The following is a 23,326-nucleotide window of genomic DNA, read 5'->3' as shown; positions in this document are numbered from 1 at the left end:
TTGGCAAAAAAAACTTTAATCTGCTTTGTCAAGTTTGGTGAAGGATAGCAGAAGCCTAGATAACGAACAGAGAGATTACAAGAGAATGGTAGATATGATCTGAGCTTGTTGAGGCCAAAACCATATTGGGAATGGAATTCTCATATTATGGAGAGAATGGTAGAAGAGGATCATCAACGACTGATACCATAGATTTTTTCATACTAGAAAAAAAAAGTTGCATTAAACTTGGAAACCAGTTCATTCCACACTCAAACCTATGATACAAAAAACTTTGAACATTTCTTTGGTCCAAGTATACAAATCACAAAAAAGACATATATTTGGTAGAATGTGGTGGTCATCCCGACTTTAACTACATTCTACCACATATCGAATTTACATGTACCACATACACAAAAAAAATCGTTTTCTAAGCGAATTTTTGTTGTAACATATATACTTATCTATACTATATTTTCCCCTATAATGATAGTAATATATATAGTCAAAACACAAAAGGTGAAGAACGTAAATCTCATCCACTTGAAATGAATCTAATTCATAAAATGATGTAACAAAAGCTTGAGGAATCCAAACAATGTGCAAACTTATGATAAGTTCATACAACATGCAACTTCATCTATAAATATGGAACCTTAACTCTCGAATTCACCAAGGCAATACATTTTAGCTAAACAAAAAAATAAGAGAAAAACAAAACTTTGTAGGTGAATCGATGTCGTTTAGAAAAGTAGAGAAGAAACCAACCGAAATGGGCCGTCAAATGACACACGAGAAGTCGGACTCTGACTCAGACAACGAAGGAACCCCCATGACGGCTGGCGGTTACACTGAATTCGTTGCCCGCAGCGACTCAGACTGGGACGAACCTTTTTATTCTGGCAAAGCCCGTTCTAACCTCACCACCAAGGAAACTGGTCCCACCAATAGCTACAGCCGCAAACATTTCTCTAATAACTGATCATGTAAGAGGTTCGAATTCTATAATCAAGATTAAGATTCTTGAAAATCATGAATTACGTCATTTATTTTTTTTCCGTTATGTTTTTTCAGATGGGCTTGGCAACGTAAAAGTGAGAAATGAAGATATGCAAGCTCATTAGTTAAATAATGCCCATATAACTTATGTATTATGTCTGAATGTCATAAATAAGAATCCAAGGATGGATGATGCCGCATGAACATATCAATGATTATAGTCTCATTGGTTTCATGCGGTTTTATACAAAGCAACTATGCAACTATGGAATGAGAAGAATGTTACATAACTCTAACTACTTCTATATTATTGTGAACAAATTAGTTTAAAAATAAAAGCAGAATAATTTACAATACTATAAAAGATGAGAACAGTGTAACAATTCCACACGTTATAGTCTTCTAGATTGCAATGATCAATATGAATCAAAGAATCTGAATCTTGGACACCTATAACTGAGAACCAATTCTGAGATTGACATCCAAATAGGTAAAAAGAAAATGCCATTCGAATTGATTCAATGTTAGCTAACTTTAGTTTAAACTAAAGAACAATTTCAAGATAAAGACAGACACTAACAAATGGAGCCTATTTGGTTTCAGCAACTCTTACGAAAAGCTCAATATAGTATATATAGACATCTAAAGCTCATACCAAAATCCACACACAACATAAATACAAACCATAAAACTCACATCTTCTTTTAAACATGCAGTACTACGAAAACCGTGAGAAAGACTACTACGAGGTGGCACAAGGCCAACGTAATGGTTATGGCCAGAGCCAGGGACACGAGGGATATGGCCAGAGCCAGACCCGTGGGGGATATGGCCAGATCCAGAACCGTGAGGAATATAGCCAGAGCCAGAGTCGCCCAGTATATGGGCAAAGCCCGACTTTGAACCACCGTAGCCACGGTGGGTTTCTTGATGGGCTCTTCAAGGGTCAAAATGGCCAAAAGGGTCAGAGTGGCCTAGGCACGTTTCTAGGGCAACACAAGAGCCAAGAGGCTAATAAAGGTCAAGGACATGGGAAACTCATAGGGCAGCACCAGAAGAAAACTCATGAGACAAACAAAGGTCTTAATGGCCTTGGAATGTTCATCAACAATGGTGAGAAGAAACATAAGAGGAAAAGTGAGCACAAGAAGAAGAACAAGGATGGGCATGGCAGTGGCAATGAGAGTGGAAGCAGCAGCGGTAGCGACAGCGACTGAATATGATATGCTTGCTCTAAAGAAAGTAACGGTTCTAAGAGAGAGACTATACAAATTAAGTACTTGGATGTAATACTTAAAAATAAAATCACTTAGGTGGTTGTGTCTCTGTGTGTCCTATATAACCTCGCTACTATAAATCTACTTTTATATTTTTGTTGCAAACCCTACAAATCTACCAGAAACCAACTGAGAAAACTAGAGTGGTCAAGGATTAATGGCTATCTCAGAAAAGTAGTTAAATTAGTGTGACCATTTCTTAATAAAAACTTTATCTACATCAGATTCAAACAAAATATAATAAACGGTGTAGAAAATTTGAACAATCTCTGGTCAAATTAACCTAAGGAGGGTTAATGCCTTAGGCACAAACCTAACTAATCATAGTATGTACAGTTTAAGGCCAAATGCCTTGCACTATGGGCCATTAAAAACAAAGGAAATCGCTTTAGCCTAACAAATAAAAAAAATTGTTTTTTTTTTTTGTCGTCTAGATTTATTATTAATTGCAAATTATGAGAACTGTTACATAGACGCTTCTACAACTGACAATTCTTTCTGACCCTTACTAGATTCACGACAGACTACACTTCCTTCTTCGTAATCTTGATGAATATCTTCAATGATCCACGACCTGGCGACACTTCCTTCTCTGCGTAGAATCCTGGCGAACGGCTATAATTGTACATCGCTGGAGATCTCTTGCACACTTGCCTCCATTAATCTGCAAATTTGTTAATAAATCGCAATACCTGGGACTCGAACCCCAGACCTTTTGGTGTAGAAGCATTAATCAACCATTGGTCAACCAATGGACCAAAGGGGCTTCCACATAAAAAAATTGTTTTTGAATTTTATAAATTTTTTTTTTTAGTTAGTTTAGATGAAAATTGTTGAGCTAGTTCATTTCGTTGTTGCTTTTGATAATTCTGGCAGCTATAGAATATTAAAACTTCCAAATGCTTAGGGGAAAAAATAATTTAAATGAAAATAATATATTATTTATAGAGAGAGATAGAAATGTTGTGTTATTTTCGTCTGCTGGCATGTTTTTTTAAAATGTCAAGATTTGGTTTATTCTTTATTTTTTTAAGATTTAGGTCCGGCCTGATCATTTGGATATGCGTACCACCAAACCACAATTAACCACTAATCAATATTTTTTATTCATTTTTTCACTAAACACCAAAATAATGTCAAGTTTAACGGATTTGGCATTGGCATTGTTCCGGTTCACTCTTTGCAAAGTTGGTCTAATGTGGGTTGGATCAAACTTAATTCTGATTTTACTTTGAAAGCATAAGTAAAATAGCTAGTATGTTCCAGTTTTGTTTACGAAAATTTGTTTGGTCCATTGTTATAGAAATGTTTATGTAAAATATGGATGTGAATATAAATGAGAAAACAAATAGTCTTTGATAATCAATCACAAATCACATGGAAGGAGAGAATAAAAGGGACCACTACAAAAGCATTGGGCATATGGTCGAGACTGTGACATGTGCTTCTTCTCTTCTCTCTTACCTTCCCCACCAATCTTATTTAATTGCTTCTTACAAAACACATCATTAATTTTTTATACAGTATTCTTTAACTTCACCTCACACCTGTGTTACTTAAATCTCTCTAGAAGCTTTTACTCACAATCTCAATTTTATTAAAAGAAAAATGTAACATATAATTGTTCTAAGTACAATCACAAAGAAAGTCCTTCGATGATATAGAAATTCAAAAAAAAGGAGCTTTCACAACCTCTTTCAAAAACCACGAGGCTTTAGATTGTAATCAAGAAACCCTAATTATATTATTTAACAACTTTCGAATGATTTTAACAAAAGTTTTGTTTAAACCCTTAATTCACACCTAAAACCCTAATTTTCTCATCATGCAGGTTTCCTAATTCCAAAGTTTTGTATTTTCTTCTTGTTGCAATTTTGATCAAAATTCACAGTTTTTGTGTACGTAGTTCAATTGGCAAGAACTTCCCAAATAAGCTCTGGATCGAACGATGGCATTCTCGCTAGCAAGAACCCATCAGTGTCCACTCCCATCATTGCCTCTTCCTCCGCCGTCGCCGTCGTCATCGCTGGAATCTCATCGGAAACCGAAACCGATGCCGGAGAACTAATCTCGCTGTTACACAAACCCATCGGCGAAACCCAGTAACTATCCTCTGAATTAACCGCAGTCGTAGTCGTTGTCGCCGGAGACGACGAAAGAATCTCCGGCGATGACAAACACGAAGAATCCGCCGTCGCCGACGGGTTCTTGCTCACTTTCCCGCTCTTTTTTGCTCTCTCTTTTCTGACTCTCTGGCAAATGGATTGGATCTTCCCGTCGACGGCGTTCTTGAGAGCTATCAGCTTGGAGGAATCTCCGAGTCCGAGCAACTCACTCGGGTCTTTGAGATTCGGGAAATTGAGACGAGCATATTCTCCACGGAGCTTGTAGGCGGCGCGATCGTAAGCGTAAGCGGCGGCTTCCGCCGTGTCGTAAGTCCCTAACCAAACCCTCATTCTGTTTTGCGGCAATCTTATCTCCGCAACCCATTTTCCCCAATGTCTCTGCCTCACTCCTCTGTAAAGTTTCTTCTTTTTCATCGTCCTCCCAGCCGCTAACGCAGCGGCGAAAGCGGCGGCTGGAGTCCCGGCCGCCGCTTGGAGCATTAGCTCGGAAGTTTGATGATGATCGAACGATGAGGAAAACAGAGGAGGATGGGTACTGGAGATTGCTCTGTTTTGAAGGTGAAATTTTTCAATGATATCTCGTTGCCGGAGATAGACGGAGGAGCCGAGCTGCGGCGGTGGCTGAGGATTGAGATTGTTGAAAGATGTTGCGGCGGATTCTACGGTGGAGGGAGTGAGAAGTGAGAAGATTGAGTCGAGTGTGTTTGGTCCTCCTGCTAATATGATCTGAGACAGAGATGCTCTGATTTCTGAGATTTTAGGACTGAAGTTGGTCTGAAAAAGATCATTGCTTTCTTCCATTTCGTGGAGTATAAGAAAGAAAGAAACCCTAACTATTGTGTTTGATTTGAGCAAAAGAAGAAGAAAATGGGGAAGCTTGAAACAGAGGATTTTCAAGTTCAAAAGAGATTGAACAAGAATATGATTGAGATAATGAGAGATTGGTTTTGAAAGAAAAGTAGAATTTATTTTGTGTTTTTTTTTTTTGGTTTTAAGATCTATTTAATGAGGTTTTGGGTTTTTAAAATTTAGAAAGAGCTTGTACATATTTATAGACACAAGAAAACAAACCAGAAAGGTTGCTTTATAGATTTCACATGGAGCGCTTTGACTTTTTTTTTTGGTTGATTTCTTCTTCTTTTATTTAAAGTTTACCAAACTATTTTTATTATGCTTTTGATATAATGTTTCTACTTTGAAATAATACAAATAAATATACAATATTTCTAACCATAATTTTAGTGTTATTAATCATTTCAGACGAATTATAAGCACTACATTCATGACAAACATCTATATGGGAGTGTATCAATATACTTTTATGTTGCGTTTTGCACAAATTCTTCTACTAGTCTATGATTTTATTTGCTTTATCTTCGAATTTTTTTTTTTTTTCATTAGTTAACAGACTATGATAGATATTTATATCTAATTATCGCAAAATTCTACAAAAGCTTGGATTTGTAAATTTAAAACTGGTATACCCTTCAATTTTGTTCATACCACACTTTGGAAGTTTAAATCTAATGATCAATTAGGGGTGTGCAATTTTATTAATTCAGGTTTAATGGTGAAAAATAGACAAATGTTGGAAATCTATATCTTAAAGTTTAGGTGTAGACAAATGTTGGACTAGCAAGAATCTAAAACTTTTTGTAACAATTCTCTTTGGTACAATATTCTAATTCAAAAGCTGAAACATAATTAGTAAAATATTCCTTAACTTTCGAGATATGTAGTAACATTAAATAGATAAATTTCTACTAATGACAAGGTGGGTAGCTTTGAATATGGCGTTGGCAAAATTCATCTCAATATGTATTTCATACTGAAGGTGGACGTTTTAGATTCACACCTCTTTTAGGGAATACATTCACACTTGTTTTTATAACATTTATCAAGTAAGAGCTAGTGAAATATTGTAATACATCAAATTTTGGGTACAAATGAAAATGAAAGCTTGAGCATTCGACTGCCATAATTAATTACGATTCATACAAAATGCAATATGATTAGTTAGTTAGAAGTCTTAGAACTTAGAACACATCTTGTATAAATGATGCCATCAATGATAGCATACTAAAATGATATTTTCTTTCCAGTTAGTCATATATATTACTCCCTCCGTTTCGTTTTAGTTGTCGTTTAAGGTTTTTTCACACAAATTAAGAAAAGCATTTAATTTTCTGTTTTACTCTTTATTAATATATTTTATAAAAAAAATCATTGGCCAAAACATTAAAACAGTAGGAATAAAACTGGAATTTTCACCAAACATTTGCATTGAAAACCTAAAACGACAACTATTATGAAACAAAATTTAAATCATAAAACGACAACTAAACTGAAACGGATGGAGTATATGTTTTCATATAAATTCATCAAAATTATGCATCTGATAAAATGTTAAAATTTTCCTAGTATATATATTCGGAAATAGTTTTGTCGACACCATTTTGACCATTAATAAACACGCATTTGATGCAGAAATAACAAAAATTATCCATCTTCTTTGTCTTCACATATTAATTGCAAGTTTTCCAACCGAGTCAATTCCAAAAAATTTCCAAATCCTTCCATCGGTTATTTTTTGCTTGGGTGATTTAACATATAAAGACGAGTCCGTGTAGTCCCCACAAAAAACTTTTAAAATTTATTGAGGTAAGAGAAGAGTCAAGACTTCTGTTTTAAAAAGTTCTGTATCGAATCATAAATTCTCTGCCACGCCTTCATTTTCTCGCCCCGATTACTTTCATTTCATTCTCTCTTCATCTTCTCATATCCTCCACGAACCACAATTCCAATTTCTGCCTTATAGTTTAAATGTTTAATAGATGCATAAAAATGATAAAACCCCATATATTTCAAAATGAATGACGAACGTCGCATAGACTTTTTATATTGTGATTTATGACCAATCTCATTCTCATCCCAAAGAGAATTTAACAGTGGTTTCTTTCTTTCTTGAGGACTTTCTTAAACTACTTAGCTTGATCACTTCAGTTCATATATTTCATTGCTTAGTTAGTGAAAACCAACAATTCAATTTATGGTTAACATATTATCTTTTTGACTTATTTACGCTGATTTCTTCTCTCTATCTAAGAAAATATTATAGTAGTTCATTTGGTAACACATGCTCTAGATTTTTTTTTTTTTGGACACAGGCTCTAGAAATGTTAAGATAAATTTAATAGATACATTGAAGTTTTAACTTGTGAGCAAACGACTCTATGTTGAACCTATACATGAGACTTTTTGCCAAAATCAAATCATAGCTTTCAACAGGGGTAAACTCAACTTGAATCAAATTTCTAAAAGTCTTCTAGACTCGAGCTAGATTTTAAAACATCTATTTCAAGAAAAGATATAATTTGGAGGTCACGAGTTATGTATGGGTCGCAACCATACGTTTATAAGTGGGTCTTTTTTTAGTACGTGCAGTGTTAGCCAAAATCGGTACATTTTAATTAAAATCTCAATTCTGGATATTAAGTGTACGTATATGATATAGGTGAGTGTGATCAATGACACGTACAATAAATTACTTTTAGAACATATCTCGGGGCCGGTCCATTCCTAATAAATCCAAAAAGTTATCATAACGCCAATCACATGTTAGCTTTCGGTGATTTTTTTTTTGTTTTGTAATTTTGTTTCTAAAAGAAAAAAATATGTGAGATATGGATCTTAGCTTAGTCTAGCTAGCCTATATATTGAAATCTAGTTTGACCATCCACATCGCTATAACTCTTTCCCTGTTCTTAGGATTAAAATAATAGAAACAGTGGTAGAACAGTTGTAACTTAAGAACAGTTATCCTGCAAACTGTTCTTCAGGAAGAACAGTTTTTATAATTTTAAAAACAGTTGTACCCACTATTCAACATTTTTATTATTTTAAAACCCTTAAGAACACACCATGTGTTATACCCTTGCATATGCCCTTACATTAGTTCTTCTAAACAATTAATACAAAGTAGTTAACAATAATAGTCGAACGAGTAATTAACCAATGTTAGCAAACCAACTATCGAATCAAAGTTTAACTCAGTAATTCTAAAACCAAGTTGATATGCCCTAATCCGGTTAATCAGTGGTTGATTTTTTATTTTTTGGTTGAATTAAATACTTTTACAAACTGATGAGTCAAATCAAGGTCAGTTTTGCACGCTTTTGCTAACTTCGAAATTCTCTTAAAAGCACTTAAGCATTTTTTAGATCCAATTTACAGGAATTAAGTAACTTTCAATTTTCAAATGGCAAAATAAAAACACAAATGAAGTTCCAACGAATTAATTATTGTAAGAAAAACTGGTAGAAACCCATGTGGAGTACTTGAGGCCATTTAAAAGACATGGATATAATTGGTCTCTGTTGATATTGAAATATCATAGATTAATTATTGAGAATAATACATGAAATAAGTTTATAGAATTAATATATAAAGTTTGGTTGGCAGAGAATAAGTACTAAGCAAATTGAGATGTTTTATGCTTGTCTAATTTTCAATTTAGAAGTAAATAAGACATACAGATAATATTATTGTTTCTTGCACGTAAACGTCACTGGAATAGTAGTTGCTTTCGTATGAACAATAGAAGCCGAAGAGCACCACAAACTTGTGGTACCCAAGTAATGGAGTCATTGGCAATATGGTAAATTCACATCATTGAGAATCTTATCCCGATCAAGTGACAAACACAGTGTGAAAGTAACTGCGTCGATCGTCGTTGACGTTTTTAGCCTAAAACAATGATGGCATAAACCAGTAAATAAAATAAAGAGCCAGGGGTATAGTCGATATTTTGTGCACCGAAAAAGTAGTGTTTTGTCGTTATTAGCGTATGTCTTGGAAAGGCGACGCCGACAGAACAGTGGTCCACTGCTCCTGAAGTCGACACGTCACCAAACTTTGTCTCCTTTTGAGGTCCCAAGAAAAACGGATCTCGCTTTCTCCAGATCAATTAATCGCGATATCATCTCACCATGATCTATATTTCTACGGCAACGGCGTTGTTTCAGTGAATTACGTAATGTCGACGGGAAATGACGTCACGCTGATGCCAGTCTTCTACTACATCTGATATTTGATGGTAATATGTTGGTATGAGGGCTTTAAATTAGACCTAATTCTTGCTTCTTTTTCTCGTTCACGTGGTTCGTTCAGTAACGTTGAGAATATAATAAATATCTAAAATATAATATTGTAAAAGAAAACATATGTGTTTAAACCAACAGGTCAAGTGTGTTCATAATTAACAGGCTAAGAGCATGATTATTGGTAGTATCTTAGAAATAACTCTTAGCAATATTTAAGTAATATATTTGTAAAAGTGATTGTTAAGAGATAGTATTTTTGAGTTAAGATTTTTGTGTTATTAATGGTAGACTCTTAACATGTGGTTCTTAAAAAAAAAAATTAAACTTTGCCAAAAATAAAATAAAATAAATAATAATAATATAAAAATAAAATTTATAATTATAGAAAATTTAATAATTGTTGCAAATTAAAAAATTAAAACATACATGAGATACAATTTATAACATAAATAATATAAAGCACAAATGTTTTAAACTTAATTTTTGGAATATTTTGTCCATATATGCTCGACCAAATCATTCTTCAATTGTTGATGCATACCTCGATCACGAACTCGAGCTCTATTGGTCATCATTCCGAAGAAATTTGAAGGCATATCTGTAGAATATGTGAAATCCACCCGTGAACTTCCTGCAGATTCCGCTTGTTCGAATTCGGTAGTATCAAACTGAGTATACCCATCTCGTTTGTCTTCTACTATCATATTGTGAAGTATTATACATGCTCGCATAATATTTCCTATTTTTATTTTATCCCAAAGAAGAGCCGGATTTTTAACAATGGCAAATCGAGCTTGTAAAACTCCAAAAGCACGCTCGACATCTCTACGGCAAGCTTCTTGATGGGTTGCAAATAAAGATGCTTTATCAGTTTGTGGAAATGAAATAGATTGGATAAAGGTAGCCCATTTAGGATAAATGTCATCCGTGAGATAGTAACCCAAATTATACTTGTTTCCGTTGACTGTATAATTCACTGTTGGTGCTCGCCCTTTTAAGATGTCATAAAAAACCGGAGCGATTTAGAATATTGATATCATTTAAAGTACCTGGAGGTCCAAAGCTAAGGAACGTTTCTTAGCTAAGGAACGTTTCTTAAGATTAAAGCACATTTTAGATTAAATTATATTGAATTTAATGTTAACAAAAGCCTAAGATTTCTCTAAGAGTCTCCCTTTAATCATGCTCTAAGAAAGTTTTTTCATCAACCGCTTTAAGATTTTAAGTTTTTTTTTTTTTTATGAACTAAGAATCTCAAACTGAAATCTAAATTGGTCTCCAATATTTGTGAAAAGCTGAATATTCTTATATATTTTTTTTTGATAAATAATCTTATAATTTAAGACATTCAAAATGGATAACCATTTTGGATTAGAACATCTCAATTACTAAATTAGTGTCTTATTGAGGTGCTTCATACTCTGATACTCTAACACAATTTTTTATTTTCATTTTTGTTTATAATACTCAACACATATTTTACTAATAAAAATATTAGAAACGCAGTTAAGATTTCGTTGAATTAAAAGGAATCACGATACTAAGGGTCTGATTGGCAAGTGCTTTAGAGTCTTTACAAAGCAAAAAAATTTCTAAAGATTTGAAATACATCCAATCAAGCTTTAGAAGCTTTGGCTTTCCTTTTTTTCTCACAGCCAAAATATTTCTTTAATTCATTTTTTTGGCTGTATAAAGCCTTTTTTCCTAAAGCACATAATTTTCAACTTTCCAAAATTTTAAATTCTACAGCCAAAATACTACAGCAATAAAATCTACAGCCACAACAAATAAACCTACAGTCATATTTCTACATCAAAAAATGTAAAGCTACAGCTGTTACCAATCAGGCCCTAAATATTATACTCCCATGATTTATATGGTGTTTAAATAAAATAAATAAATAGGTTCGTATGAAATCGTACGGATAAATCCTAGAAAGCTGAAAAGGTGAATTATGCATGTATTATCTGTTTGAAGGTGACTCCAAAAGAAGAGGTTATTTGCCCGTACCTGCCCTAATTCGATTGGATAACCACTACACATAGACATGATTCTAAAATTATATAATAACATAAACATCATTTTCCTTAAGAACTCGATTTATTTTTTGGTCAAACCTTAAGAACTCGATTAAATTTACAAATGCAACTACGTACAGTTCAACTATGTAAACAAACCTACGTTAACCGCTGTGGACCTCATACGATTACTTACTGCAGGTTTACATGTATATATTTTGCAACTTATTGGGATTGGATACTAAATTTAAATACTTTCCCAATTATTCAGTGCAATTAATTTACCGACCAAGCCATATACTCCTTCCGTTTTGTTTTATTTGTCGTTTTAGAATTAAAATTTTGTTTCATAATAGTTGTCATTTTAGGTTTTCGATGCAAATGTTTTGTAAAAATTCTAGTTTTATCCCTACTGTTTTGATGTTTCGGCCAATGAATTTTTTATAAATATATTAACAAATGGTAAAACTAAAAATTTAATGCTTTTTTTAATTTGTGTGAGAAAACCTTAAATGACAACTAAAACGAAACAGAGAGAGTATGCTATTATAAGCTTATCTTACGACACGTATGCATATTATGAATACTTACACACACAAATATTATAAGCTTATCTTACGACACGTATGCATATTATGAATACACAAAAATATATATGCTATTGTATTTGATAGGTTAAACATTAGTTTTATCCAAAAAAAAAAAAATTAATATGGGACATTATTCAACGGATCGTAGGCATTGTGACGAATATCGTCTCTTTGACGGCTAGTGTGGACCATCACAGTTTTAGACTTTTAGTTTCATGATATATATCTATATAATTGACAAAAAAAATATTAGTTATATACGAGTGTATACCGCAAAGAATAACTTCAGCAAAAATATTAAAATAAATGTTGCCTGGTATTTTAACTACAAAATTTTATCAAGAAAAATTTAATAATTTGACAAGAAAAAAGAAAATTTTAATGATTTATTTATTGTCATTTTATTTTGAATAAAACTGGACTAGACATATGTGTGAGACATTTTACAAATGTTTGAATATAAGACTATGAACTCGTTAAATATATATACTTCATTTGTAGGATATTGAGTTTTCTTTTACGAATTTGAGTTTTTTCATAGGATGAATCTATTTATGGGTTCAAAAATGCATTCTGAAATGCTAGTACCAAATTTTAAACAATGCAGCGATGAGTACAACTATTTTATAACATACCAATATATACATGGAAAAATGTTTATCAGCTACACGAACGAGACGTCATCACATCGTCACACATGAAGACTTTAAAAATATCTTGTAGCTACACGAACTATTGTTATCACATACGGACATCCCCGAACTAACATAAGTTATGTTGCAAACACCAAAATCATTTAATTCCAGTGTACCGGTTGCCGGAATCCGGCGTTGACCACGTTGACCGGCGTTGACTAAAAATATTTCAATTTTTTTTTCTTTTTTACCACAAAATAATATTCAACCAACCGAGAAGGAAAACATATTTTTTTGTGGTAAAAAAATGATTGCCACAAAGAAAATGTATATTTTGCTATATTAACAAAATGAAAGTATATAAATTCATTTTTCTCTATTATTTCTCTTTAATTTAAAAACACCATAATATATGCTTTGATTTGTGGTATTTACAAAGATATATATATATATATAGGAAAAACGGTCTATTTCTCCACGAGAACTATGACATCATAACAGATAGAGCCCAAACTATGACCACGAGCTACTTATCCCCGAAAAAACAGTTCTATATCTATTTTCTCCTGAAACCAAAATTCAATATCTAAATCTCCCCGAATTAATAGTTCTAAATCTATAAACCCACAAGATTTGGTTTTGTCGGTTTACTATTTACTTAACCGATTTTTTTAAGAAACTAAACCCAATTATATCCAAAGGAAACCAGATTTCAGTTCAAAAAAAAAAAAAAAAACCAGATTTCAAAATTAAATAAATGAATTATTATTATTTATTTTATAAAAACACGTGTTTACTTGTTCCTCTTTTCTTCCTTCTTCCTTCTTCCTTCATCGTTGGACTCTGATTTGCTTCACCAGCAACAAAATACGATTTGTGTTTCAAATTCAATTATGGACCCAAATTCTAAATTCAGTTATCAATCCAATATAAATCGATTCAGAGAACTATGCTTATATGTATCATAAAAATGTCAAAATTAGTATTTTAATGGAGAAATTGAAAACAATGGCTATCGAAGTCAGTCTCCTTCCTAACAATCTGAAGCAGCGAATCAATGGCATCACATCTGTCATTTTTTGGGGGCTTACTGATTCATATTCGACCTCCTCATCATCAAAATCGTTCAGATCTAAGTACCTCTTTCGTTTCACAAAAATCGGAATAGCAAAAGGAGTCTCAAAACCAGATCTCTTCTTCTTCTTCCCTTCATAACTTTCAGATTCGAGATTCGCAGGCTAGATTTCTTAAGCTAGATACGAAGCACTTAGAATATATTTCAGATTTCAGATTCGATTTTCCAGTCAATGTTTACCACACAATGTGTTTAAAATGCTTTGTTAAATATCTAGCTATTCTTTAATTATTGTCAAATTTGAATGCAAATTCAAAATAAATCTGAAACCCATCGTAACAATCAAAGAGAGACATGCACTAATATTCCAAATAAACATAATTTGAAATGAGAAGACGAAGAATGAAGAAGACGCAGGAAGGGGATGTAATTTTGTCAATTTTTTTTTATTTATTTTATTTTATTTTATTTTTTTTATTTTTATTAAAACTCTTTAAATCAAAAAGGTTGGACATGTAAGTGGTTTGAAATCGGTTTGAGTGGTTTGAAATCGGTTTGGTTCGTAAACCGATTAAACCCAGATTTATGGAGAAATAGATGTAAACTATCGATTTGGAGAGATATATATTGAGAATATTTTTTCGGGGACATCTGAATCGTGGTCATAGATTGGGCTCTATCTGTTATGATGTCATAGTTCTCGTGGGGAAATATACCGTTTTTCCTATATATATATATATATATATATATGAATTTGGTACATACTTTCAATTACATATTATATATATATATATATATATATATATATATATATATATATCAAAGGTCATATATTTTTTCAAAAGAAAAAGATATATTTTTTTTTTTAAAAAGAAAACCAACATTTGAATTTATAAGAAAATGATTGCCAAAAGAAAAAGGTATATTTTGTAACAAAATATAGCACATGAAAAAAATATAGCACAAGAAAAAAATTATGGTCTATTTTTTTGGTATATTTAGTTATATTACAAAAATTTTATAAATTCATATTCCACAAATTATATTACAAAATTTTTATAACAAAATATAGCACAAGAAAAAAATTATGGTCTATTTTTTAATACAGTAAAACTCACGATTCTGATAAACACAATAGATTCTGATAAACACAATAGATTCTGATAAACACAATTTCAAATCTCCGATTACTTAAATCCAGAATACAAACGATCGATTCGACGTTCATGAAACACCAAATGATCAGCTAGCTCTCAAGATGAGAGAAACCCAGCCATAGAAAGTTCTAGAGAAATCCAGAGATTACAAATTATTCGATGATAAGAAAGAAGGAGCAACATTGCTCTTTTATTGTTGCGTAACAAACTTCACACGTGTCTACTGCCAGCTCATCAATTGCACACGTGCCACTACTACCATTTCACACTCTCATTTTCTAGTATCAAATCTCCCTCCTTTGAAGAAACCTTGACCTCAAGGTTTTGAAAAAGATGATACCTCCTCCAATGGAGCTTGACCTTCTGCTAACAAATCATACAAAAACTCTTAAGTAGTCTCTGTTGCATCTTCAACTAAAAAACCTCCAGGATCCCAAACTCGGTTGTCAAAAATTCTGTGAATATCGAGCTTTCCAACGATGCCACACATGGTAACTTGCACTCCCAAAGACCAGCTGAGTACTCCAATTTGCTGCATTAACGGATGATTTCTCCACAAGAAATTGGCCATCACTCAATATGGTGCAGCCCAATATACTGACTAGCACTGCATCTTTATGGAGAACATGGACAAATCCTACGTCTTGTGTTTTAGCAACTGTTGATAGATCGGCAAACTCCACAATAAATTTGCGAAACTGAGAAGACTCTTGATCCCCAAAGTCATCCACTTCACAAATAAACTCAGAACGTTCAGGTCTCTTGCTCCAATCCACAATTTCCAAGTTCTCATCATAAATCTTCTCCAACACGTACTTGGAAGTAATAGCTGCGCTTCCAAGTTTCATAATGCAACAACTTGATCTGCTCCGACTTTCATCACTTCTTGACTGATGATTCCTTTGATCTTCTTCATCAAATCTGTACTTAAACCACCACCGTTTGGAAAGGCTTATCTTCTTGTCTCTCATCACTTGTTGAATAATCAACGTAGTTTTTAACAGCTGCTCAAACTCCTCTTGTCGAAGAAAATATGCATCAGTCTCCTTAAAAAGATCTTCAATAGGGATAGAACATGTTTGGTTTCGGTGGTCCAACCACAGCTGACTCAAGATGCACCAATCATATATGTTCACTAGCCCTCTTCTCCCTTCTCTTGTGTACTCAGTCTGCTTATTTGCATCAGGGCTATGAACCTCATGAGAATCCTTATCCCAAATCCTTTGTACAGCCCAGTTTGTCTCTTTAGGAACCTCCTTATCACAATAATGCAGAAAATGTACTCCCTTTAGTGGTGCTTTGTACTTGAACATCCAAGTCTTATAACATAGCTTCTTCTTCTTCTTTCTCTCAAGCTCTGCAACTGGGAGAACTGGTTCAGAATTGTTCTGCATCCCTAAGACAGGTTGTTCTGCAGCAAAATTTAGAAGTAGAAAACTCTCAGCCTCAATATTTGCATGTTCTAACATGTGACATTGCTCATATCCTTTTACCATCATAAACCGTCGCCAAGACCCTGTGATTACCAAGCTGTTTTTGAGCAGCAACATCACTCTGCTCAGGTTATATCCCCTCAAGCCCCTGCTCTTAAACTTAAATCTCCAAGACTTCAAGGATTTTCTCCTTTTCTTCCATTTCAATCTTTCTTTATCCTTCTCAATATCATTCACTACCAAGTCTGAATCACTAGGGACTCGGTATCCATCATTAACTGTTTCACCAGTCTCTAATTCACAACCAATTGAATTCGAAAGCCACCTATCACTCAATATCTCAATTCCAATTTCTTTCACCATAGAATTAGAGAGATGATCTTCACTATCAATCATGAGAATACCTCTGTTAGTCAGTTTATGTACAATTTGTGGCTTGCCTCTATGTTGTTTCCTTTGTTTGAATTTGAACCTCCAAGACTTGTGACACTTAATCTGTCTTTTCTTACTTTGTACTCTAAGAGACATTTTATCGAACACCTGGTGTGCAGAACAAATTTTCTCCATATTTTGCACTTCCTGGCCCCTCTCATCATCACCTTCAACCTCCAAAATCACTATCTGTTCCCAGCCTTCGTGATTCTCTAACTTTGGGTTCTCCTCTTGAGCTTTTGGCACCAAATTCACCATACGATGCTCAACTGATTCACCAAATTCACCATGAGGAGGTTGATCGTCATCACAATCATCATCAAATCGTTCCCTCAACAGTTTAACATAACCCTTCCAATCATCCAACGCGTCAAGGCCATCACTAGACTGGATAAACGATTGATGCCATGTAGAAGCATGACTATCAAGGTGAATCGCAGCCATTTTTACCTTCAGATCCTCCGGAGTACGATCAATACCAAAAAATTCTTCCACCTTAAAGAGCCATTCCTTGATCCTTGTGCCATCAAACCTGGGAAAATCAATCTTCCCCAACCGTGTAAGATTCCCATAGTTATTACGCACATCTGATCGTCCGGGATGGTGGCGATGGTCGTGAGACTGCTCAGAGTAACCAGATATGTTCTCCAGCGACTGCGATGACATCGGAGCACTCCGATCTAAGTTTGATTGATCATCCGCCAGCTTAGGAGTTGTAGATCGACTCATCGCACCAAACATCTCCGTCATGTGCTTCATCATCGCCTTGTGTTGCTCTGCAACTAGATCTTCCAACCGTGAAATACGAGATTCCACCGGATCACCAACCTCAACGTCTTTTCCCTTTGGTTCACCATCCTGCGCTCGCGTAATTGCCATGTTTTCCGAGGAAGACACAGCTCTGATACCTTTAATACAGTAAAACTCACGATTCTGATAAACACAATAGATTCTGATAAACACAATAGATTCTGATAAACACAATTTCAAATCTCCGATTACTTAAATCCAGAATACAAACGATCGATTCGACGTTCATGAAACACCAAATGATCAACTAGCTCTCAAGATGAGAGAAACCCAGCCATAGAAAGTTCTAGAGAAATCCAGAGATTACAAATTATTCGATGATAAGAAAGAAGGAGCAACATTGCTCTTTTATTGTTGCGTAACAAACTTCACACGTGTCTACTGCCAGCTCATCAATTGCACACGTGCCACTACTACCATTTCACACTCTCATTTTCCTGTATCATTTTTTTGGTATATTTAGTTATATTACAAAATATATACCAAAAATTTTTTGTATAATTTTTTAATGGTATATTTTACTTTTACTATATTTTGTTATATTTTTAAGTAAAATTACTTAATAATTTATTTTTTTCAAAATTTTTTTTTATCAAAAATAAATAAAAAGAAAAAAATTATCTTTTTGAAAATATTTTTGGTCAACGCCGGATTCCAGTAACCGGTACACTGAAATTAGATGGTTATGGTGTTTGCAATATGACTTATGTTAGTTTGGGGATGTCCGTATGTGATAACAATAGTTCGTGTAGCTAACGAGATATTTTTAAAATCTGCATATGTGACGATGTGATGACGTCTCGTTCGTGTAGCTGACAAACATTTTTCCTATATAATATAATTCTTTTCGAATGCTAAATTTTATATATTAATGTACAATCCACTAAACTAATATTATACGGAATTTCTAGAAACTAACACAAATTGGATATGGTTTTTTATATTCACACATTTCTCCGTTGACGAAGAAAGAAAGGAAAAAATCACGCATTTCTAATTATTATTGATTTGAGTTGCGTAAATAATTATTACATGTAAATCTCCCCAACATATATTGATTTGCTACTATATATCTGTATTAATCTACGTGTGCTCATATATGAGGTCCCCTCTTATCCCTAACGCAGACCTTCAATTTTTCTAAAGCATATATATACTGGCCATACTTTTTGAGGACCTACCAGTCTTCTTCTTATTTTAATTTTGTTCACATAATACGTGATAAACACAGCTAAGAAGTAAGAAGATTCGATGCTAAAGGCGACATATTTCATGCACCCTATGACCAGATCAAATCTTCGTATTTCACAAATAGTCAACTAAGTGTTATCATGTACCGAATTAGGCCTTGATATATTTATTATATATAGTCCCTATTTAGATGCGGCACATATATAAGATAGAAATATATATAAAAAACGACTATACCACAGTCCACAGCAAAAATCACATAACGATTTCAGATTCTAAATATATATTAGTTTATGTTTTACTCTGGGATTCTAATATTTTTTCCTGAATATACATTTAAAAAAAAAATCACCGCAGCTAATATATACACTGTATAAACGAACCAACAAATCTATTGATTTTTTCCCTAGTAGAAATCTATTTCCATATATATTATTAATAAACTTATAATTAATAAAAATGAAAGATTTCAAAAAAATTACGTAATTTTATTTTTGTCATATATAGATAAAATTTTATGTGAGAAAACACATATACTAATTAGTTTTAATTTGGTGAATAATTTTTTAGATGAAAATTTTAATATTGTGTCCATTTCATTCTTATAAGGAATTATCCAATATATATGTACGTATAAATCCCCTCTCCAAATTGACAAAAAAAGCTGGTGTTAATATTTCACAACAGCCTTATGAGATGTCGACCAGAGTGTTTTGAATGAAAATTCTATGTAGCATATATAATCGTTGACAAATCTAAAACAAAACTTATAAACAAAGAATTTGATTATATCACTTCACATAGCTGACTTGGTCTTCGTTCTCCACAGAGTATAATTGATTAATAATCAAAAACTTCAATAATTAAGATAGAATGGAGCTGGACGTGGACCTGGTCGGTTTGACCTTCTTCATTTAAATTAATAATTTTAAATATATTTGCTTTCAAATTATTGAACCTTTTTTTTTCTGGGGGCCAAAACATAATTGAACACAAGAGTATTTTCTCTTTTTTGGTCGTTAATTAATTATATGCACTCTATCACATTATTTTAACACTACCCCAGAATTAAGGTAAGTTGACTTTCTTCGTTGACAAGACACGTAGCGAGTTCAGAACCGACGCCAAGTGGAGCTTTAGACTTTTTTTCTAATTAATTTGCGTATGGTTCTTTTTCTTCCCATGCAGGTATTAGTTGTCTAGCAGCTGGTTCATGTTGGTATTCGTTTACGTCTCAATTATTATTCGTGTGATGATAATGATATAATGTAATTAATACATAGACTATGATACTTTATGATGTTTCGACGTCCATTTTCAAAGATAAGTAAGCTCGTTTACTCAATTGATAAATCATAATAATATACAAGAGATTTTATGCAAATAATTCTCATCTTAGACATTTTCGATAACCGTGGATTAATCGAAGGTGTTTTAGATATGCATTATAGTGGTTCAAAAATCATTTTGCTTACTGTTAAAGTGGTCGAAGCATCACTTTGCGTGTTAGTCTTTTATGACCTCTAATAACGTGACGTGAGTACGGCTTTGCACCTCATTAATATCGTTTACAAAGTTTATAAAGGTCCATTTCGAAGGATAATAAGCCCTGTTTGCTCAGTTTAAGAGATTGATAGATTATAATATGCAAGAAATTCAATTTTCACGTCGTCATTGTAAAAGGATTCCATTTACCGAACATTTTTTTTAATAAGGTAAGGTACGATCAAGTTTCAAAAATTAAGAATCAATTTGCTCAACTTTATCAGTATGAAAAGTAACTAGATAATTTCTCCAATTCAAAATATAAAACCTTTATTCAATATAGAAAATCATCCATTGATATATACCAGAAAAAAGAGAGGAAATCATCCATTTCATAGAAAAAAATATTTGTCGTTAATAGAGTCAAAAGAATATTAATAAATGGGCTTTAATAGTCAAGCTTTCATACTAAACCCAAGCAACCCAATATGAAAATTTCTCCTGATTTATTTCGGCCCAAATCTGCGAGTTTCTATAAAACTCCAACGGTGTCGTTTAGAATGAAACTACAACTGGGACTAAGTCAATTAGTCAAAGTCCCCCATTTAGCCTTAGACTAAAGTCAAAAAGAGAGTCTCTCTCTCGCTTCTCTGGTGGTGGTGAGTGGTGAGTGGTGACTCACTTCTCTTCCTCACAAGTCTCGAGCCAATCTTTAGCTTTAATCCAATCCTCGATTCAAATCGATGAACAACAAACTATACGAAGATCAGAAGAAGAATCCGAGTCAAATTGTTTGCTTGCGAGGTCAGTTTTGATCCTTCGTTTTCTTCGCTAATAACACAACAGACAGAGCTCTTGATTTGCGAATTTCAGATGGGATTTTGAGTTAGTTTAAGTGTCGTCAAACATGGAGCTGAATCTCGTTTTGCTTCTGTGTATAGCTTTGATTTTCGTCGCTGATACTAAGGTAAACACTCAATGCCCTAAAAACTTCTGAATCGATTGATTTGGGGGAAAGTTGTAAGTAAATCTGAGGTTTATTTCACTATTGAGATTAGGTTAATGGAGAGTTAGAAGCTCTTGTCTCGAGCTCCATCACGAATTCGAATTTGACGGATACAAGATTTGGTGGTGGTTCTGAAAATGTTACTGATTCTTCGAAGAGTATTACTATAGATCATTCCAAAAACTCGACCAATGACGATGATACACAGTTGGGTGATGGATCTAAGATGATTGGTAGTGATAGTAGTAAGAGTGGTGAAAGTGAAAACACTAAGGAAGAGGACGCTATGAGTGATTCTTCAAGGAAGAAAGAAGGCTTTCATGGTGAGGAATGTGATCCATCTAATATGTGTACAGATGATCAACATGAGTTTGCCGCTTGTCTGCGAGTTCCCGGTAACGGTGAGTCTTTGTTGAATCTCTTTATATATATTGTGTCTAAAACAGAGATTTTTTGGTTCTCGGGTTTGAGCTTTGTTTTTTTTTTCATCATTCTTGTGTAGATGCGCCTCATCTCTCACTTTTGATTCAGAACAAAGGCAAAAGGCCTTTGATTGTTACTATAACTGCTCCGGGTTTCGTCCGGTTAGAGAAGGATAAAGTCCAGCTTCTGCAAAACGAAGACACTAAGGTAATACCTATATGTTAGGTATCTCTATCTCTTCATTCTCTTTTGCTGGATTACACTGTATGACTTTAATTTATGAACAAGAGTCGAGTTCATTCTGTTCACTAACTCGAGTTTTAATAACCTAATGCATTTGATGCGTAGAAAGCTCTTTATGTTTTGATCTTAAGACTGATAACGGTAAATAGAAATTGTCGGAACAACGGTTTTACAGAATGGTTTGCTTATTTTCAAGACTAAACCTTGCAATGATGGATGGATAAAGGATAGACCTATTAGTTTAAGATTGAGATGTTGCTACTTCTTATCTAAGCTTATATCTTTTTGCAGGTGAAAGTTTCTATTAAGAAGGGAGGGTCCAACGATAGCGCAATCGTACTAGCTTCCAGTAAAGGACGTTGCAGCCTTGAATTAAAAGATTTGGCAGCAGCTCATGAAACAGAAAGCGACGATACAGTTTCTGTTTCTCGTCCTTCAATTCTCTATATCAGTTCACGAACACTCATCGTCATCATCATGATCTCCTTCCTCGTTCTCTCCCTTGTCATCATCCCAGTGATCATTCATGTTTACAAGAACAAGTCACGGGGAAACAACAAATACCAGAGGCTGGATATGGAATTGCCAGTCTCTAACCCCGCATTGGTGACAAAATCTGACCAAGAAAGTGGTGATGACGGATGGAACAATAATTGGGGAGATGATTGGGACGATGAAAATGGTGGTGGAGACGAAGAACAGCCGAATACTCCGGTGTTACCACTGACACCGAGCCTCTCCTCTAGAGGGCTTGCTCCTAGAAGACTCAGTAAAGAAGGTTGGAAAGATTAGTTTAACTCTGCTTTCTCTTTGGTAATGGAAAGTAGTGAAGAGGAGGCAATCAATTCTGGCACAATCAATCTCCCACTCATCGTAACATAGACTTTGTTTTGACGTTGTATGAAATATTCGCAACAGCTGGCTCTATTTTTTTGTTTTGAAATCACGAGGTAATTCTAGTAGTTGTTATGAGATATCTGTTAGTTAATTCTCAATACTTTCTTCCTCAAATCAAATATTCATTAAAATGTAACCTTGTTGGGAAATCAAAATATGAGAAAATGTTAAAAGTATATCGCAGCTGTGTAATCAAGGAGATTTGTTATGTTTCGTATAAGACCCTGTTGAGTGTTGATGATGGTATTAATAGCCAGAGTGGTCTTGGAGATCCAATTTGCAGAGAAGGAAATCAAGAGTTGTGCAAGAAAGAGAGACTGCTATATGGCGAGTTTATCGAGAAGCTCGCAAAGCTGATCTCGGCAGCGCATCGAGCAAGCTCCTCCTAGTATGGAGGCCTTTTTCGAGTATTTAAGAGCCCGTCGTTGTTATGAGTTGAAGAATA

The 23,326-nt window shown here is 33.8% G+C and overlaps 4 protein-coding genes across 6 annotated transcripts; 3 read left to right on the top strand and 1 right to left on the bottom strand.

Moving 5' to 3' along the window:
* Window positions 1-648: 648 nt before the first annotated feature.
* LOC9323956 lies at window positions 649-1,277 on the top strand. 2 transcript variants are annotated; one of them, XM_021035009.1, is made up of 2 exons: window positions 649-975; window positions 1,057-1,277. In XM_021035009.1, exon 1 carries the CDS (start codon window positions 719-721, stop codon window positions 962-964), a length of 246 nt encoding a protein of 81 aa, XP_020890668.1. In that variant the 5' UTR covers window positions 649-718; the 3' UTR covers window positions 965-975; window positions 1,057-1,277. The 2 variants fall into 2 exon arrangements, with proteins under 2 accessions (XP_020890668.1, XP_020890667.1); XM_021035008.1 differs by having other exon boundaries at window positions 651-968.
* Window positions 1,278-1,634: 357 nt separating this feature from the next.
* LOC9322413 (filaggrin-2) lies at window positions 1,635-2,363 on the top strand. Its single transcript, XM_002887846.2, has one exon. It carries the CDS (start codon window positions 1,692-1,694, stop codon window positions 2,196-2,198), a length of 507 nt encoding a protein of 168 aa, XP_002887892.1. The 5' UTR covers window positions 1,635-1,691; the 3' UTR covers window positions 2,199-2,363.
* A 1,526-nt stretch (window positions 2,364-3,889) lies between these two features.
* Window positions 3,890-5,411, bottom strand: LOC9323955 (ethylene-responsive transcription factor ERF061). Its single transcript, XM_021036031.1, has one exon. It carries the CDS (start codon window positions 5,183-5,185, stop codon window positions 4,166-4,168), a length of 1,020 nt encoding a protein of 339 aa, XP_020891690.1. The 5' UTR covers window positions 5,186-5,411; the 3' UTR covers window positions 3,890-4,165.
* Window positions 5,412-20,895: 15,484 nt separating this feature from the next.
* LOC9323954 lies at window positions 20,896-23,017 on the top strand. 2 transcript variants are annotated; one of them, XM_021035766.1, is made up of 5 exons: window positions 20,897-21,116; window positions 21,186-21,279; window positions 21,371-21,719; window positions 21,821-21,948; window positions 22,276-23,017. In XM_021035766.1, exons 2-5 carry the CDS (start codon window positions 21,220-21,222, stop codon window positions 22,774-22,776), a joined length of 1,038 nt encoding a protein of 345 aa, XP_020891425.1. In that variant the 5' UTR covers window positions 20,897-21,116; window positions 21,186-21,219; the 3' UTR covers window positions 22,777-23,017. The 2 variants fall into 2 exon arrangements, with proteins under 2 accessions (XP_020891424.1, XP_020891425.1); XM_021035765.1 differs by having other exon boundaries at window positions 20,896-21,279.
* The last annotated feature ends 309 nt before the right edge of the window (window positions 23,018-23,326 follow it).

Source organism: Arabidopsis lyrata, assembly GCF_000004255.2.
Source record: "Arabidopsis lyrata subsp. lyrata unplaced genomic scaffold ARALYscaffold_2, whole genome shotgun sequence".
Classification (NCBI taxonomy): Eukaryota; Viridiplantae; Streptophyta; class Magnoliopsida; order Brassicales; family Brassicaceae; genus Arabidopsis; species Arabidopsis lyrata.
This window is presented reverse-complemented; position numbering and strand designations above follow the sequence as displayed.